The 20303-nt window shown below is 39.2% G+C and overlaps 1 protein-coding gene across 1 annotated transcript in view; it reads left to right on the forward strand.

Annotated features, from left to right (window-relative positions):
• Positions 1–20303, forward strand: part of LOC128661075 (uncharacterized) — a 112004-nt gene that overhangs the window by 41113 nt on the left and 50588 nt on the right. Inside the window, exons 3-8 of the mRNA XM_053715240.1 lie at positions 4243–4362; positions 6530–6656; positions 6792–6924; positions 7177–7327; positions 14166–14235; positions 14953–15129. Coding sequence (XP_053571215.1) covers positions 4243–4362; positions 6530–6656; positions 6792–6924; positions 7177–7327; positions 14166–14235; positions 14953–15129 — 778 coding nt within the window. The remainder of the gene's footprint in view (positions 1–4242; positions 4363–6529; positions 6657–6791; positions 6925–7176; positions 7328–14165; positions 14236–14952; positions 15130–20303) is intronic.

Raw genomic sequence — 20303 nt, forward strand, 5'->3', positions numbered from 1 at the left:
GATAGGTGTGCATATACTAGTTTTTGAGAAGCTTTGAGGCAAGAGGGAGGAGGGAAATAGGGTGGTAGTTGGATGAGGAGGTTGGATCAAGGGAAGGTTTTTTGAGGATAGGTGTGACCAGTGCATGTTTCAGAGATGAGGGAAATATACCGGTGCTGAGGGAGATATTGAAAATGTGTGTGAGTAGAGGAGTAAGGGTAGAAGAGAGGGAGGGGAGTAGCTGTGAGGGTATAGGGTCAAGGGGACAGGTAGTGAAGTGAGAGCGCAGTATAAGTGCCGAATGTAGAAATATACTGTATAATATAAATCTATCTGTGACAAAACCAATCTCGCCACTGTACATTGGAGGGCCTGTTATGGAACATTCTTTGGGCTGGAGGTACATGGGCTTAAGGATACCCAGAGACTGCATGGAAATATGGAATTTTATATGCTGGACACCCCATGTACTTTCATACCTCTGTCTTATGTCTATGTCACCCTGTATCCATAAATACAGGATGGGTACAGGGTGTGAGTGCCCCTTGTGGGAGCAATTGTGACTCTATAAGCAAAGTGGGCATAAAAGACTTTATAGCTAATAAGAACTGTTCCTATATTCAGTAATAAGATGTATTCTATGTATGTTTAAGATCTGATTGTGTCTCAGGAGTCTGTCTGGGTAAACTGATTGTGTCCTTGTGTGATTATGTTAACTAGACTGCCCAACATCAGATTGTCTGAGTAAACGTTCTTCCCTAGTTAATTAACTTAATATGTTAATCTGTTTTACCTGTGAATAGACAATTGTTTGATGCATTGTTCATATGTTTGCTTTACTGTTAAACCAATGCCCTTTGTAACCTGAAGCCAGGGTGTATAAATCTGTGTGCTGCCTTCAAATAAAGCAGATATTCTGTTTAAACCTGAAAACTGGCTGGTTTGTGAATTGCTGATTCCCTATGCAGGACGTTGTTCCCTGGTATTAACCCTTGGTACACTGTTGGTACCGTAACATTGGTGGCAGCGACGGAATGAACCTTATCGCCCAGAAGAGCAACTACACAAGCCAGTAACCTCAGGAAGAGGGGGATTATTACAATACTGACTAAGATGGAAAAGAGAAAAGTAAATTTTGCAGCTTTTAAAAACTTCCTGGAAACAGAAGGAGAGATTGATGGGTACCTTGCGGATTTTGAGAGGCAATGTGCACTACACAAGGTACCCGCAGAGGACTGGGTCACGATATTATCTGGAAAATTATCCGGCCGGGCCAGAGAGGCTTTTCGGGCCATTCCAGATGAGGAAGTCAGGGATTATAATACTGTAAAAGAGGCTCTGCTCTCCAGGTATGCGGTTACACCGGAGGCATACCGGAGACGGTTCAGAGACAATGTTAAATTAGCTGGAGATTCCTACCTTGAGTGGGCATGTAAGGTGCACCGCACAGCAGCTCACTGGATAGCGGGGTGCCAAGCCATATCTGTGGAAGAGGTGCTGCAGCTATTCCTGTTGGAACATTGCTTCGACAAATTACCCGCAGGAGTTCGAGAGTGGGTTCGGGACTGTAAACCCTCCACCCTGCAGGAAGCGGCTCGCTTGGCAGATGAGTATACGGATGCCCGCAAACTGGACATTGCTACCACTAAGCCCCCTGCTAGAGTGGAGTACAGACCCCCAGTCACCCCAGCAGCTGCCAGTTACCAAACCCCGGCGCACCGCTATACCACACGGCCTCCGGCCACGAACTACCCTCAGAGAGCCCTGTTCAATTCGCGGGGCTACTCACAACCTATTCGGTGCTTTAGATGTAAGCAACTAGGGCACAAAAGACCAGAGTGTCCCCTAAACACAGCGAACCAAGCGCAGTCCTGGAGAAGACCCGCCGGCGGAATCCCACGTAATCCTCAGCCTGCGGCCTGCTACGTAGAGGCGCAAGAATGCTGGAGCATCCTACATGAGGCAGACCTTGTGCAAGCTGCCCACCGGAATAACCGGCAACTGGTTAAAGTGAATGGGAAGAAGGTCAGTGGTCTACGGGATACTGGTGCTACCATGACCTTGCTTCAAAAGAACTTGGTGTCTGAGAAACAGTACACTGGAGACACTGTGGCTGTGAGGGTAGCAGGGGGCGATGTGTTCAGCCTACCTGTTGCCAGGGTACATTTGGATTGGGGAGTGGGCGCTAGACCTGTGAATGTGGGGGTCAAGAAGGACTTACCTGCTGATGTTCTTCTTGGAAATGACTTGGCCCCCCTTGTTTCTGCCTACGCTCCTATGGGTCCCGCTGATGTTAACTCTGTGACTACCCGTGCCCAGATCCGTGCAGCAGAGACTGACCCACCTGCTGCTAAGCCCCAGGACGCTGAGCTCAGTAAATCTCTATCCGCTATTGATATGTGGAGGTCCCGTTACAATGCGCTGATGAAGGAGAAGAGGAGCGCAGAGGAAAAAGCACGTTTAGAACAGGAATCTCTGCTAGACAAGCTGCACCGACAGACTGCAGAAAACACCAGCTTGAGAGTGGAACATGAAACATTAAAGACAAACTTAGTGACACTGGAGGAGAAGCTGACGCTGGCTCATAGTGAGGTGCAGCAACTCAAGGGCACCCTATGTCAGTATGAAGGGATTGTGGATACCTATAAAGAGCAGGTACAGAAAACTCGTAAAGAAGCTGATGGGATTTTGAAGGACTGTTTGGCCCTGGTCTGGGCACTGAGGAATTTGAACCCTTGTTTGTATGGACAGGAATTCTCTCTCATAACGGGAATACAGATGGATTGTCCCAGCAAACTGACATGCCTACCAGGCGCTCTGGTGGTATATGCCACAGTATATACCCTGGACAGCCGAGCATGACAAACCAGAGGGAGAGGAGTTTGATGGTCCTGTCCCCCAGCAACACGGCTGTTTAGCCAAAGGGGAGACGATTGGTCTCCCCCTCCAGCAGCACAGCTATGTATCCGAAGGGGAGACAGTCGGTCTTCCCCTCCAGCAACCAGGCTCCCACCAGGCTACTTCCATGGTAGTGCTGGCACCCGGGCAGAGTACAGCTGGTCTCTGCCCACCTCGCAACCCACCAATTCAGCGTACCAGTCCCCCACACAGCTGTGGTGAGGCACCTGGACATGGACAAGTTTTCCCCGTACTCAGGTGTAGTAACCATTTATTGTGGGTGGGCTGTACTACTAATTGTGTTTTATGGGTGGGTTGCTGGACTAACCAGGGCACTGACCGGCAGGAGGTCAGATACCCTGTTAGTCTGTTTGGAAAAGGGGAGAGATGTGACAAAACCAATCTCGCCACTGTACATTGGAGGGCCTGTTATGGAACATTCTTTGGGCTGGAGGTACATGGGCTTAAGGATACCCAGAGACTGCATGGAAATATGGAATTTTATATGCTGGACACCCCATGTACTTTCATACCTCTGTCTTATGTCTATGTCACCCTGTATCCATAAATACAGGATGGGTACAGGGTGTGAGTGCCCCTTGTGGGAGCAATTGTGACTCTATAAGCAAAGTGGGCATAAAAGACTTTATAGCTAATAAGAACTGTTCCTATATTCAGTAATAAGATGTATTCTATGTATGTTTAAGATCTGATTGTGTCTCAGGAGTCTGTCTGGGTAAACTGATTGTGTCCTTGTGTGATTATGTTAACTAGACTGCCCAACATCAGATTGTCTGAGTAAACGTTCTTCCCTAGTTAATTAACTTAATATGTTAATCTGTTTTACCTGTGAATAGACAATTGTTTGATGCATTGTTCATATGTTTGCTTTACTGTTAAACCAATGCCCTTTGTAACCTGAAGCCAGGGTGTATAAATCTGTGTGCTGCCTTCAAATAAAGCAGATATTCTGTTTAAACCTGAAAACTGGCTGGTTTGTGAATTGCTGATTCCCTATGCAGGACGTTGTTCCCTGGTATTAACCCTTGGTACACTGTTGGTACCGTAACACTATCTATATACAAATGCCCCTTCATGTGCTCTAAAAAGTTTGTGTCTGGCTTCTCAGTATTTATTATCATTTGAATCATAAATTACAAATAAAAATTTCACCCCTGCCATGTAAAAATGTAATAATGGGTGGGGGCGTGTCCAAGCCACGGCCATGACAGGACGCACATGATAAAGGCTCCAGGAGAAAGAATAATAATTTACCAGTTCTTCACCAGGAAAGATTAAGGGTAAAAAGATTAAGGGTAAAACAGTCCTAATACTATTGCTATACCCTTCTATGGTATAACATAGTTCTTTGTCTCCTGTTAATAATATGGAGGAATTTCACCTATGGATTCGATTGCTGTTGGCTGAACTGGAGCGGAAAATGCACAATGGATATGATGGTTTACTAACGTTACTGAGAGTCCCGTATATAGAGGACACTTACAACTGATCTGCGGTAGAAGGGGTAGATACTGACCATCTGCAAAGCACTCTCTCACCTCTGACTGAGAGACATAATCATATTGAAGTAATCCATGCCAGCAACATAGCGGATCATCGGGAGGCAAAGATGTACTCACCATTAATGCTTGCGCCAGCAGAGAGGGAGGCGGCCGGTCCCTTGGAGCAAGGTGCAGGCATTTCACAGCAACAAGCAGTAGCTTTGCTTCCAGGCGACAAAGAGGAGAATCTCACAAGTGGCAGCAGAAAAGAAAAGTTTGTATGGTGGAGGACACAGGAAATAGATATGTGTACAGTCAGAGGTGCCTCTACCCTTTGCAACACCACGGTTCTCTAAGACTTTCAGAACACCCAGCAGCCCTTGAAGTCCATGCTACTAGGACTAGACAGAGCTCCTATGAGAACTGTAGTGGGCTAAGTTAATTAGAGCTTTACTTTGAGACGGACGGTTATCCATTGTTGAAGCATAATGTGAGACAATTGCATGACAGTGGTAACTCCCGGGCAAGATGAGCTGTAGGAGTAAACGGTTTATCTCACACTTCTGCAGATGTTCATTGTTAACTCTTTGTAGCTATTAATTATAGCAATTTTACATTTAGTTTGATATATAATAGTATATTGTCTCAAATTTGTGCAAGTCCTTTGTTATAACTAAGTAATAAGGGGTTTTATATTAGGCATCTTATTGTGCTGCATTTATTATAGAACCTGTACATTATTGGGATGAACCGTATTACAAAGATAGCCTGCTATTTTTACATCCCACTTACCAGATGCCTAATAACTGCTAGCTACAGTACTGTTACAAACCACTCAGTGTTTTATTATGAGTTCAGTTTAATATAGGCTAAAGCCTACTATAGAACTTGCCTCCTGAGATCTACAGGTCCACATCTAAAGTTTCGCTGAACATTCATATGATGTATAGTATGTAGAGACTGTAGGTTAAATTTTATATCTTCATAAGTTTAAATATATGTTCATATCCACAACACATTCAATTCTCCTGTAATTCATCTGACCTATAATAAGGCACACCCTCACTTATGGGAAGTACTTTATATATATCTTGTAGATCTGGTGTTGTGGAACTCTACTAAATTAGCCACTTAGCCTTCATAATACTTATTGATGACCTACCAATTATGATGACTATGCCGTATACTATTTATATTTTAATGCAGGATCAGCTAGGGATATACAAACTATTATAGTCTGTTCATTGAACTTGAACCAATTCCTTTGAAACGTAGGTCTTTTGTATGTTAAGTTCCTCAAAATACCCCTCCACCCACAATGATATGTGGATGAGTTATATAAACAAGAGACACTTGAGCCTAGGCTAGGATGAGTCACACTACAGATGAACCCACAGGACACCTCTTAAAAAGAAATACGTCTATTCCTTATGGGCGCTCATGCATGCTTAGATATATCATACACGGCAAACTTAGTTACTTCCTGTTCATAGTTTAGCACTCCTGTTTCCTCCTCTTATATATAGCCCACAATAATATACTGTTTTTTTGTGTATAGGAAGATAGAGAACTAACTCTTACTAACTAGATATTAGCTACTGTTTAAAGTTATATTTACGCAAGCAGTGCTTACCTGCTGAAATTACTATGAGACATTGGATCCAATAGGGTCTTTGATCTGACTAACACACCCCACCGGTTTCACCTAAATCAATGGGCCCATAAGTGGCCAACTTATTAGTCATATATGGAAGCTTTCACAATATATAAAACAGAGGTTTCAGAAGTATATATTGTACCAGTTGTTTTGTTCCATGTTTATACCATTAACCTGTATAATATAAGTTTGTCATTTATGTCATTGTTTATTGCACAAACTCAATAAAAGAATATTCAAATGAAAAATGTAAATATGGGTGTCCATCCACAGGTCCAAGGGCAACCATTCAGGCCTTCCTTGGTTTTAATTTGCTTTCATTAGCCAGACTTTCTGTATGTGTAGTGTGTGTGTTTGTGCTTGTATAAAACAATATTAATTGTGAGGGGGTGGAAGACTTGGTGAGTTCCCACACTTTTTTTTGTAGGACTTGACCCCTGCAATTATGGCCCTTTTAAGCAGCTGCATAATGTATTTTTTTTCCTTTTCATAGACACAATGATTTACCCTGGCAGCTCTTAGACAAATTTAATAACCATCTAAATGGAGTGGACTTACATACTCTACAAAACACCCACACAAATATCCCCAAATTACGAGAAGGAAGAGTTGGAGGACAGGTGAGTTCTGGGTACAAATAGCAGAACAACTATATGGAGATTTACATTTGCTCATGTAGTGTCAGAACCATAATGAATTGGGTAGGGCAGGAGGTGCAACGTTTGCTGAAATCAATGCTTTTCCTCATTTTGCAGTTCTGGGCAGCTTATGTTCCCTGTGACACTCAAGGGAAGGATGCAGTGAAAAGGACACTGGAGCAGATTGATGTCATTCATCGCATGTGTCAGAAGTATCCTGATGAGTTTTCATGTGCGTTCAACACGTTTGGTGAGTAAAAGACAGCACAAAGGAGGTTTTGATTTGAAAGGTTATAAAGTAACAATGTTAGTTGTGCAAAGCTGGGGAATGGGTAGTAAAGGCGCTCTCGATCTTTTTAAACAATAAAACATTTGAAAAAGACTATCCCCTTAAAGGAAGGTGATATGTCAGAAGTGTCTTTGAAACAGATATATAACATGATGGTGTTGAGTTAGTAGGGTTGGGAGTGAGTGATTTCTGATACCTTTTTCTCTAATACAGGAATCAGGGAAGCAATGTTTAATCATAAAGTTGCCAGTCTGATTGGAGTGGAAGGTGGTCACTCTATAGACAGCAGCTTGGCAACACTGCGCACCTTCTACCACTTGGGAGTCAGATATATGACCTTGACACACAGTTGTAACACCCCCTGGTAAGTTCTATATAGTGTAATTTACAAACAAAAGAATATATACTGTACATCTTGTAATGTATAGATGAGTGCTAGAAATCAGTCAACACTGTTTTCAGTATTATTCTACATTTATTGGTCACATATATGTTTGCATAAAGAGAAGTCTTTCAGCCAATGCATTCCATGAACAAACCATCAGCTGCATTCTAACAAAAAATGCAAGTAGAATATTATGAACTTGTTTGTCTGTTAATTATGGATTCTATTAACTTTTTGGGATTCCAGGCAAAATGAAGGGGAGAGAGCGAGGATGTCATTAAATAATACATAATAATGTGGCTTTTTGATGTCAAAAAGACATTTGACAAAGATAATTTAATCATAGTCAAAATGTTTTGGATCCTTTATGGAAGTAAACTACCTAACTGATCAATTAATAATAAATAATATGTCCATTCACCCTGTACAGTCATCGTAAAGAATGATTATGACTGGGAGAATTTGAGGCCATTTAAAAAAAATTTTTTATAAAAATTCAAAACTCTGGAACAAGACAAAATCAATTAAGGTCTGAGTTCCACTGGTGAATGTCTTGAAGTGGGCAAAGTGAGGTACTGCAGTGGAAAACAGAATTTATGCTTACCTGATAAATTACTTTCTCCAACGGTGTGTCCGGTCCACGGCATCATCCATTACTTGTGTGAAATATTCTCCCCCACAGGGAAAGGCAAGGAGAGCACACAGCAAGAGCTGTCCATATAGCTCCCCCTCTGGCTCCGCCCCCCAGTCATTCGACCGACGGTTAGGAGAAAAAGGAGAAACTATAGGGTGCCGTGGTGACTGTAGTGTATAAAGAAAAAAACATTTTCAACCTGATTAGGAAACCAGGGCGGGCCGTGGACCAGACACACCGTTGGAGAAAGTAATTTATCAGGTAAGCATAAATTCTGTTTTCTCCAACATTGGTGTGTCCGGTCCACAGCGTCATCCATTACTTGTGGGAACCAATACCAAAGCTTTAGGACACGGATGAGGGGAGGGAGCAAATCAGGTTACCTAAATGGAAGGCACCACGGCTTGCAAAACCTTTCTCCCAAAAATAGCCTCCGAAGAAGCATAAGTATAAAATTTGCAGAATTTGGCAAAAGTGTGCAGAGAGGACCAAGTCGCTGCCTTACATATCTGATCAACAGAAGCCTCGTTCTTGTAGGCCCATGTGGAAGCCACAGCCCTAGTAGAGTGAGCTGTGATTCGGTCAGGAGGTTGCCGTCCGGCAGTCTCATAAGCCAATCGAATAATGCTTTTCAGCCAGAAAGAGAGAGAGGTAGCAGTAGCTTTTTGACCTCTCCTCTTACCAGAGTAAACGACAAACAAAGATGAGGTTTGTCTAAAATCTTTTGTTGCTTCTAAGTAGAACTTTAAAGCACGAACAACATCTAAATTGTGTAATAAACGTTTCTTCTTTGAAACTGGATTCGGACACAGAGAAGGAACAACTATTTCCTGGTTAATATTCTTGTTGGAAACAACTTTTGGAAGAAAACCAGGCTTAGTACGCAAAACAACCTTATCTGAATGGAAAACCAGATAGGGTGGATTACATTGCAAAGCAGATAATTCAGAAACTCTTCTAGCAGAAGAAATAGCAACCAAAAACAGAACTTTCCAAGATAATAACTTAATATCTATGGAATGTAAAGGTTCAAACGGAACCCCTTGAAGAACTGAAAGAACTAAATTTAGACTCCAAGGAGGAGTCATGGGTCTGAAAACAGGCTTGATTCTAACCAAAGCCTGAACAAAAGATTGTACATCTGGCACAGCTGCCTGGAAAGAGACGACGCTTGGATTAGGATGTCGTCTAGATAAGGTGCTACAGCGATGCCCCTCGGCCTTAGGACCGCTAGAAGGGACCCTAGCACCTTTGTGAAAATTCTGGGAGCGGTGGCTAAACCGAATGGAAGAGCCACGAACTGGTAATGTTTGTCCAGAAAGGCGAACCTCAGGAACTGATGATGAGTTTTGTGGATTGGGATATGCAGATACGCATCCTTTAGATCCACGGAAGTCAAATATTGACCCTGCTGGATTGTCAGCAAGATTGTCCGAATGGTTTCCATTTTGAAGGATGGAACTCTGAGGAACTTGTTTAATATCTTTAAATCCAGAATTGGCCTGAAAGTTCCCTCTTTTTTGGGAACCACAAACAGGTTTGAGTAAAAACCTAGACCTTGTTCCCTGGAGGGGACTGGGTTTATCACTCCCATCTTTGATAGGTCTCTTACACAATGTAAGAATGCCTGTTTCTTTATCTGGTCTGAAGATAAGCGAGACAGGTGGAACCTTCCCCTTGGAGGAAGTCCCTTGAACTCTAGCAGGTATCCCTTGGAGACTATCTCTAGTGCCCAGGGATCCGGAACATCTCTTGCCCAAGTCTGAGCGAAGAGAGATAGTCTTCCCCCTACCAGATCCGGTCCCGGATCGGGGGCTACCCCTTCATGCTGTCTTGGTAGCAGCAGCAGGTTTCTTGGTCTGTTTACCCTTGTTCCAGCCTTGCATGGGCTTCCAAGCGGGTTTGGGCTGGGCCGCGTTACCTTCTTGTCTAGCGGCAGTGGAGTTATTAGCCGGTCCGTTCCTGAAATTTTTCGCCAGCAATTTCGTTATTTGAAAGGCGGCATCCAATATAAAGGAATTAGTTCATTTTAATGCGTGAATTCTGTCCATGACTTCTTCATAGGAAGTCTCTTTCTGGAGCGACCTTTCTAGTTCCTCGAACCAAAAGGACGCCGCTGAAGTGACAGTAATAACACACGTAGCTGGTTGAAGGATGAACCCTTGCTGAACAAAAATCTTTTTAAGCAATCCTTCCAATTTTTTATCCATAGGATCTTTGAAAGCACAGCTGTCCTCTATAGGAATAGTGGTGCGCTTCGCTAGTGTTGAAACAGCTCCCTCAACCTTCGGGACCGTCTGCAAAAGTTTTTTCAGCAGTTGAGGCCAGGTTTGAACTCACAACCTTTGGGTTAAGAGGCATTAGACTTAAGCACTATGCCACAGCAACCCCATTTTTTCTTTCATGCGTCCCTTCTAGGGTCTACTATGGGAAACATTTTCTTAAATATAGGAGGTGGGGCAAAGGGTACACCTGGCTTCTCCCACTCCTTTTCCACTATGTTCGCTACCCTTTTGGGTATTGGAAAGGCGTCGTCGTGCACTGGGACCTCTAAAAATTTGTCCAATTTGCACAACTTCTCTGGTACTACCATAAAATCACAGTCATCCAGAGTAGCTAATACCTCCTTTAGCAAAGCGCGGAGATGTTCTAGCTTAAACTTAAATGCTACTATATCAGGTTCTGCCTGTTGAGAAATTTTTCCTGAGTCTGAAATTTCACCCTCAGACAGCCCTTCCCTCACAGCCAATTCTGATTGATGTGAGGGTAAAATAGATAAAGCATCGTCAGCGTCTGATTGTTCATCCCTTTTATCTGTATTTAAAACTGAACAATCACGCTTTCTCTGAAATGCTGGCAGTTTGGATAAAAGATTTGCTATAGAATTATCCACTACTGCTGATAATTGTTGCATAGAAATAAGCACTGGCGCGCTAGGTGTCGCCTGCGCGGGCAAAGCTGGTGTAGACACAGAAGGAGAGGATGTAGAACTATCCCCACTACCTTCATTAGATAAATCATCTTGGGCAACATTATGAAATGTAACAGAGCTGTCCTCATTTTGTTTGGACGCTATGGCACAATTATCACAAACACTCGAAGGGGGAACCACATTTTTCTCTACACACACAGAACATAGGTTATCTGATGGCACAGACATGTTAAACAGATTTAGGCAGGCAAACAATGCAATAAAAACGATTTTAAACAAAAACGTTACTGTCTCTTTAAATAATAAAATGACACACTTTATTTCTGAATGTTCAAAAAACTATGAAGGCAATATCCGATTTTTCTGAAATTTGGACCCCAGTGTCTTAATGCTTAGAAAGTATTGCACAGCAAATATGGAGACTCTAGCTCTTAAAACAAGCAAACCGGAGCTAAATGTTGGATTTAACCGTTTTTATACACCACAATCCCAGCTACAGCATGCTGTAGCTTTTTACCTTCCTTAGGGGTCAACCATCCACAGAAATAAGCCTTCTGGAGTCACTTTCTGTTATGTTACGTATGAACTAGTACCCTTGATTTTATGCAGGACCACTCAGCCTCACACCTTACCTCGGGTTCACTAAGATCTAACTTGTGGAACCCTGTTATGCTCATAGATCTGAGGGTCACTACTGTAGGATACAGTGTGAAGATGGTATACAAGGAACATGGAATGAGCTAAACCACAATACAGTATGTAATATAGGATAACTCCAATTCCAAAGTTTAGAGAGAATAAAAAAAACTTTATCACTTTCCAAGTTAGTTCCAGACTCGCATCACAGACATATAAAATATTTACATAGCTTGCACACACACACACACTCTTTAGTTATAGTTGTGCAAGGTAAGTTCACAGGTCATATTGCAGCCGGATATAGAATATGCAGTAATGAGTAGTTGCTGAGTTAAAGTCAGTTTAAGCACATAAAGTACATCAGTGGTTAATGCTAGAGGGAGCAGTACCTTGGAGCGTTATGTTAGATTTGCAGAAGTCACTGTGCAAGTAAATGTAATGAACCACAAGCAGAAGAAATGATATCAAAGTTAGTACATGAATAAGCTGGTTAATAGCTTGGTATGGCAGGTAAACTTGATTACTTGAGGCAAAGCAGAAACAAATAACATGAGAGGCAAGATATCCTTATTTGTACATTGGTAATACAGACCGGTAAATCCTGATGGTAGAATATACAAACCGGCTTCCCAATTAGCATTAGCAGCGTGGAGCAGAGCGGTATTACCGAAGAGGCAACGCAGACAGCGTGTGCTGAGATTCAGTGAGTGTGTGTGGCAGCTGCGGTTTCACACAGAGACAAGTCGGGCGTGACGTCACACGCCAACGGAACAGCATGCGAGTGTACAGGATGCAAGCAGCAGCGTGAGAGACAGGAACAGAGGTGAGGTGCTGCAATTCCACAAGTCTTGAGAAACTGGAAATTAGTATCAGTAGAAGGAAATCCCAACTTAGACAGGAGGGAATAGCTGGGTGTGTAGCGTTCAGGAACAGTGAGTGACTGAACAAATTACCAAGCAACATTCAACACTAGGTGGAGCCTTAAATAGCAGTATGGTAATTAGAAGTTAAAGGTACAGAATGGTAAAACCCTGACACTTTCTGAGCCACAGGACCCTCTCACATAAGACTGCATGCACTGCCTTAAAATCTACTGCGTAGCTGAAGTGCTAAAATGAGGCCTCCTCCCTCAGTACACTAGAGTGAAGGGGCCTTCCTGACTAGATTTAGGTGTCTAAAGCAAGCCAGATCAATAAAAAACGTCCCCCAGTGTAAATGAACTTATAAAACATTTCAATTGCCATCATATTGTAATAAAAACCAATCGATTTGGCCCCTAACAGTGTCTACCAGCATAAAAATCAAAAAGGGGAAGCCTGTTATCTTTTTTACTGAGGTGAAAGAAAAATGGCTTACCGTTTTCCCTGAGGGGAAAAATGACTGTCATCTAGCATTAGCCTGTGTTGTTAGAAGGAGACTAGTCATACCTGAAGCAGATGAGTCTGCAAACTGTTACCCCCAACTGAAGTTCTCTGGTTTCAACAGTCCTGCGAGGTAACAGTAATGGATTTTAGTTACTTGTGCTAAAATCATAGCCCTCTTAAACAGAAATTTTCATCACTTTTCTGTTGTAGAGTAAATAGTACAAGCCAGCACTATTTTAAAATAACAAACTCTTGATAGAAGAATAAAAAACTACAACTAACACCACAAACTCCTCACCATCCCCGTGGAGATGCTACTTGTTCAGAGCGGCAAGGAGAATGACTGGGGGGCGGAGCCAGAGGGGGAGCTATATGGACAGCTCTTGCTGTGTGCTCTCCTTGCCTTTCCCTGTGGGGGAGAATATTTCCCACAAGTAATGGATGACGCCGTGGACCGGACACACCAATGTTGGAGAAAGGGGGCAGCAGAAGATGTTACTGGGATCTTACAGTGGCTCGTATTGGGTTGTTGGACTTTGTGGTGGAAGAATTTGGTGATGGGGGACCTTAAGTTAAATGCACCTGGAGTCTTATTAAGGTCCATGAATGAGGTGGAGACTTTCAGGGCCAGACAGTTAATGGGCCTTGCTTCTGTAGCACAGGTTTAGGTCAGGCTACAGAGAGCATCTGCTGGTAACTACAGAGGTCATTAAGCCTATTTGCTTTGCGCTGATCAATTTTTATACTGAATGTTGATATCTAATTTTCAAAGTTATGATTATTCTAGCATTTTTGTATCACATTTATGAAAGAATAGTATTACTAAAGAAATGTATTATTTTTTTCATTAAAAAAGGGTTATGTCAATGTAATTTAAATTTAATGAAGAGCAGGATTTCTACAACTGCTCACTAGTTAATAGTCCATTCTACCATACCTTGTTCCTTCCTGCTCCTAAAAGCCAGCAACAAGAACAAAATGACTCCCCAAAATGTTTTATTTAACAACAAAAAAAGCACAATGAGCATCTAAATACCATTAACATATCTCCCACTTAGGTTCATTGGAGCTCTTTGTTTAGCAATTTGCAAAAATAGACTTGAGTATATTGTCAAAAGGGCAACAAAAACAGAAAACTATTTTGTATAACGTAATATAAATCAATATTCATTGTAGAGAAAACGTTGAATTCCTTTTTATTTATCTATCTCTGATCTATCTATCAATATTTTTATCTGTCCTTTTAAGGGTTGACAACTGGCTTGTGGATACAGGAAGTGACCCAGCAACTAGCAATGGATTGTCTGATTTTGGGAAAGTAAGTGGAACAACTTTTGTGCCTATCCAAATACTTGTGTGATCTGCAACATATATCTGTGTTTAATAAAAGTGAAAACATAATAGTGCAGTAGTGCAGGATTGAATGAAACTCTATGTTCTCAAATGTATGCCTGGATCCAATGCAGGTTACTTTAATGGCACACCTACCAACATTTTTGGTTGGGTATCAGGGATGTTGATGGGGGCCTGTCATCATTTTGTGGGTGGAGCTGTTGTGGGAGGGGTGGGGTCATGGGGGTTGGTGGGCGGGTTGTGTGTGTGTCTGGCTGTTCTGTGGGTTGTGCTAAGGGAAATTCTGCAAATAGGAGCATGTGTCTCAGAAGGACAGCAGAACATAGTTCAGAATCAGAGACTGTCCCTCTCAAACAGGAACAGTTGGGAGGTCTGTTTAAATGAAGCCACAAGTTTAAAAAAACAGAAACTAGCAATAGCAAATTTAATATTTAAAGAGGCTCCATTTTAGCTCCAAATTATGATTGTGTATGGGCAAGTTTACTGACAACAATGACTTCTCAACTCTTCTAATTGTTTAATATGATTAGCTTTCTTGTTTTTTTGAATTTATCATTTATTTCTCTCCTCATATCCTACTGGGCTTCTCTTCAGGTTAATATTACCTACTCTCCAAACACCTGTGCTCTTCTTCTTAATAAACTCCTCAGTTAGCTGCTAGTGACCTCTTTTATCCTTATAGAAAGTGGTCTGGGAAATGAACCGCCTTGGAATGATTATTGACTTATCACACGTATCTGTGAAGACAATGAAAGATGCACTTGAGCTGTCACGTGCACCAGTCATATTCAGTCACTCATCCGCATATGCACTGTGCAACCATGCCCGGAATGTGCCTGATGATGTGCTGAGGCTAGTGGTGAGTTATCATTACCAAATACCATTTTATTTACATGTAAAATAGCAAAGATAATGCATCAGATGCTGTTATGGCAAGAAAAAGTAATTTATGAAGAACTGAAGAATGGCAAGCAGGAAAACAACTTGTTTTAAGGTTTGATTTGGAACTTAAACTCTGGCATTAATGCATGTGTTTCCCCACTGAATATAGTATAGTAGCACATATAGCTCTCGAGCCTCTCATAGTTCATCTCCACTCTTGGGATATATGTCATGTCAAATGCCATTTTGAAATGCTTATAATACTTGTGTAGTTAAACAAATTATGTTTTGCTATTATTTGATATCCCTAAGTATCTGATTTATTTCCATTGTTGGAAATGGTCCACAAAGTGTAAACTGTAATAGTTCTGATTTAGAGAAACATAGAAAGTGGTGTTCTTTAACTGTAATTTATATTACTGTAGAGCCAAATAGCATGTAAAAGTGGAGTCACATGACTCCTTAAAAGAAGCAAGTAGATATGTGAACTGTGAGAATATTATCAGACCACAAAAAAGACAGAAATACAGATGGCAAAATTGTAATTGACCCATTGGTCATCTATACCATGTTCCAACAGTTGTGCAGTTTCATCTGGTAATCCCCATTAAAGGAACAATATAGCGAAAATTAAACTTTTATGATTCAGACAGAGGATGCAATTAAAAAACCTTTCAAATTTACTTCCATTATTAAAATGAACAAAGTTTTTATTATATTCACCTTTTTTGGCAATAACTCCTGCTGAACTTCTGCAAGAGTTCACAGTATATACGTAAATGCATTTTGTGATTGGCTGGTGATGTCACATGATACAGGAGGAAGAAATGTAAGCAATTTCTTTTAATTTCTCAGAAAAAAAAGTATTCTGCTCATTTAAAATTCAAAGTACTGGATTGTCTTGTTAGCATTTGTTAATTAGACACATTTTTAAAAGGGATATAGTAATGCAAAAAGTACCTGCTCTAATTCATCAGGACATGACATTATTTCACTACTCACATTGAACTCTGTTAAGCTCCCTGCCTAGATGATGTGGCAGTCTTTTGGGACTCCTTGAATGTGAGGAAAAATGAATGACAATAAATATATATACTGTATATTCCTGTACTGAATAATAAAAAAAAAACAGACTTTGTTTTTATGCTTCTGACTCCTTAGGTATGTCATTGCTCACCAACAGTATTTTTTATGGTGCTCATTACATGTTTAAAGTGATACTAAACCTACATTTTTTTCGTTCAGATAGAACATGCAATTTTAAGCAACTTTCTAATTTACTCCTATTATTATTTTTTCTTCATTCTCTTGCCATCTTTATTCAAAAAGCATTAATGTAAAGCTTTATGTGCATATGTATTTATATGTGTATATATGTATTTACAGACATATATACTCATATAAACACACACATATATATAAGTGCATTGGAGCCCTTTGCAAAAAAGTAGATGAAAACATGAAATACCATATTTCTGCAAAATTCATTTTTTTTAAAAATGTATTTTTTTTTATTGACTTTTCATATATGATACATACATATGGATTGACACTTTCCAAATCTATGTAAGTATAATGTCTCAATAAACATGCCATTCAATACAATTGTGAACTGAGAATTGAGTCTCTTTTGTCAATCTCTGACAAATCAGTTCTGTGACATATATTTTGCCATGAGATGAAAGTGAACTGTACAGTGTCAATAATACAACAAAAAACAACCACTGATAAAAAAGAAAACTTAAATCAAATCAAACCAACTTGCTCGCTCCCTCCAAGAAGTATCAATGCTTTATCCAGAATTATATTCCTTTTAATAATCCCTGCTTTTTCTCAACACACCAACCAACTTTCATTTGTGCATCTCAACCATCCTCACCCTACTTAAATTTTCGGGTCAATAATTTATGTCATGGGTCATACAAGTCATCTTCCCACAGAAATGTTATGTTATGCATATCTGTAAGTTTCTGTCTTTGAAGAAAGCCTAAAATCCTCCAAAACGAGTCATTCCGATACCTTCTCTAACCACATCCTTTTAGTTGGGATGTCTTATGTTTTCCATCTAAGCGCTATTAAGGATTTGGCCCCATTCAGCCCTAGTTGCAGTAAGGTCAGCCTTAGTTTACACGTGCCTTTAGGTAGGTCATTCAAGAGGGCTATCCTAGGGGTTAGTAAAAAGTCAGTTGTCAGTATTTTACGAATTCTTGTACCACTCGAGTGTTGCGATATTCATTTTTAATGAAGAATTATAGTGTGTATTTACTTTAAATATTTTACATTCCAATGTTCTGCACTTAGCAGAATAAGTTCTATGTATTTTTAAAGAGATCTTCTTATATATCTATACATATATATATATATATATATATATATATATATATATATATATATAAAATCATGTTTATATATAGGTATCAATATATATTGTACCAAAATACCATCAGATATATATTTATTTATGCATAAATAGAATATATTGTGCTATATACAGAACATTGGATTGTTAAACATTCATAATTTCATGTCGGGTTAGCGTGCGTGAGTGGATGGTAAGTTTTTTCCACTTTTTTTCTCCATTGACTGCTATGGGGGTATGGTTATCTTTTGCGCAATGGTCTAATTGTGCTAGAACTAGTAACCTATTTGCTCAAGTCGGGTTAGCGTGAGCGCGATAACTTTTTACTTTCAACTCATAATACCAGCGTAACCCGACGCGAGCAAAAAGTTTACTTCTGGCGCAATTAGCGCTATAGCTGAAGAGCAAAATACCGCTCCAGTTACATATTTATGATTACTATATTATTTAAAAAATTATAAATATTAATAATTAATAACAATAATAAAATTATCATCGCCAATACTTAAATTAATATAGTAGAATCTTATCGGAGAAACGTTATATAATCTCTGTAGTGTATTCCAAGATAATACTGTTGAGGTGTTCAGCAATTAATGACAACAAGATTATTGTTAAATATTAATACTTGATCCCAAATTAAAATCACTCTAAGTTCTGATATGTGAAGATTATAGCTTATTACAATATTAAAGTATAAAGCAGGCTATATAGATATTTAGATTAATTACTATTCAATTGATATTGTCTGTTATCCCGTGAATGGATACAATATTTCTATCAATTAACCTTAAAGGGATACTAAACCCACATTCTTTTCTTTCATGGTTCAGATAGAGCATGACATTTTAATCAACTTTCTAATTTACTCCTATTATTTTTTTTCGTTCTCTTGCTATCTTTATTTAAAAAGCAGTAATGTAAAGTTTAGCAGCCAGTCCATTTTAGGCTCAGCATCATGGATAGAACTTGCTTATTTGTGGCTGACATTTAGCCAACCAATAAGCAAGCATAACCCAGGTTCTCAACCAAAAATGGTCTGATTCCTATGCATTACAGTCCTGCTTTTTAAATAAAGATAGCAAGAGAACAAATAAAAATTGATAATAGGAGTAAACAAGAAAGTTGCTTAAAATTGCATGCTCTATCTAAATCATGAAAGAAAAAAAAATGGGTTTAGTGTCCCTTTCACTCAAAATGAATTACTTATCAAATATCACACTTGAATTTCACTAGAACGATTTACAATTTATCAGTTGCATCAATCAATTTCACAATATGGATTACTAATTTAACAACACTCGGTTAGCAAGTATGGGCCAAATATTTCAGTACCCACCTAAACTAAAATCCAATAAGCTGATAGAATATCCAGGAAGTGTAACTTAACTATCTGATCCAAAATAGTCTTCTATAACTTCAGATAATCAACCATAGAGATTTAACACTATATTATCAATTTTACATACATCAATTAATATAGTATTCAATCATTTCAATTTAGCCACAATAATAAGTGCAATTTCTAAAATTTCTCACAGTTACTTCATTTTAATTTTACATTAAGATACAAAATCCTTTCCTCTTAATAGTAAATTACTTAATGCTAAATGTAATTATTTATAGACTACACTGGTCTATGCAATGATTAATTATAAATACAAAATACACTTTTAAATCACAGCTACAATTAAACTTTTGCTATAGAGACTATCTTTGCTAAAAAGTCTATTAAAACAATCGTTATATGTTACCAGTTAACCAATTTGAAAATTAGCTTTTCCAATCAGAATTTTTCACTGTCATACAAAGGAAGATATGCACAATTTAAAAGGAAATGAATTGAGCCCAATAATCTCTTATCTAGAAAGAGGGTCCCAACAGGGGTTGTCTTACAAGACTGTGTCCCCACACTCGCATCAGGTAAGCAAAAAAGGCAGCAAAGCAGGGTTGCAAAATGACAGCAAAAAAGGGCCCTTCACTTCCTGTGCAGAGAGCTTTTGTCAGTGAACAACTCCTCCTCCATTACTGAATCATTCAATGAGAAATCTCTGATTCTGAACTTAGTTCTCATTGGCCAATTGGTAATTAAATTCTCCCTAATTGAATATATTTGGCTGCATTTCTCACATCGACCATTGGGGGTGGGGGGCAGGCCCTTGAATTTAGTCTTATTAGTGCAATATTAAATGTTATTCCAAGTACAGAAATGTATATATATATTATATATATATGTAATACACATATCCTTAGTGTATTTTCCATACAATGCTCATTTATAGTATATCTCAAGGGATGGGTCATATTACTATTAGGGAGATAAAAAGAATTTAATAATATTTTTAGTAGTTAGATTATATTAGTACTTAGTTTATGAAATTTAAAGTAGTATCACTTCATCATCAATATTTATTGTATATTTTTATTTTAATAGTATCATATAATTCCATATTCTGATATTATATTGCATTTTTGAGCACATCTCTTGATAAATTTTGAGTGCATAAAATCATATCTATGATATACTTCATAGTACAAATTATTAGGTATGAATCAGTTGTCTCAGAGCCCAATCTAGAATTTAGATATCTTGGAACATCATATGCCTGTAATAAAAAAGGCAATTTATTCTGAAATAGTTTGCTAAACATTTTAAATATCAATACAGATATATATTTAATTCACATCATAGTTAATATATTGTTTAACATGTGATACATCTCCTATACTTTTATATATATATTTTAAATATATCTGAAAATGATCTAAACATTTTAAACTTTAAATTTCAA

Source organism: Bombina bombina, chromosome 1 (assembly GCF_027579735.1).
Source record: "Bombina bombina isolate aBomBom1 chromosome 1, aBomBom1.pri, whole genome shotgun sequence".
NCBI classification, from domain to species: Eukaryota; Metazoa; Chordata; class Amphibia; order Anura; family Bombinatoridae; genus Bombina; species Bombina bombina.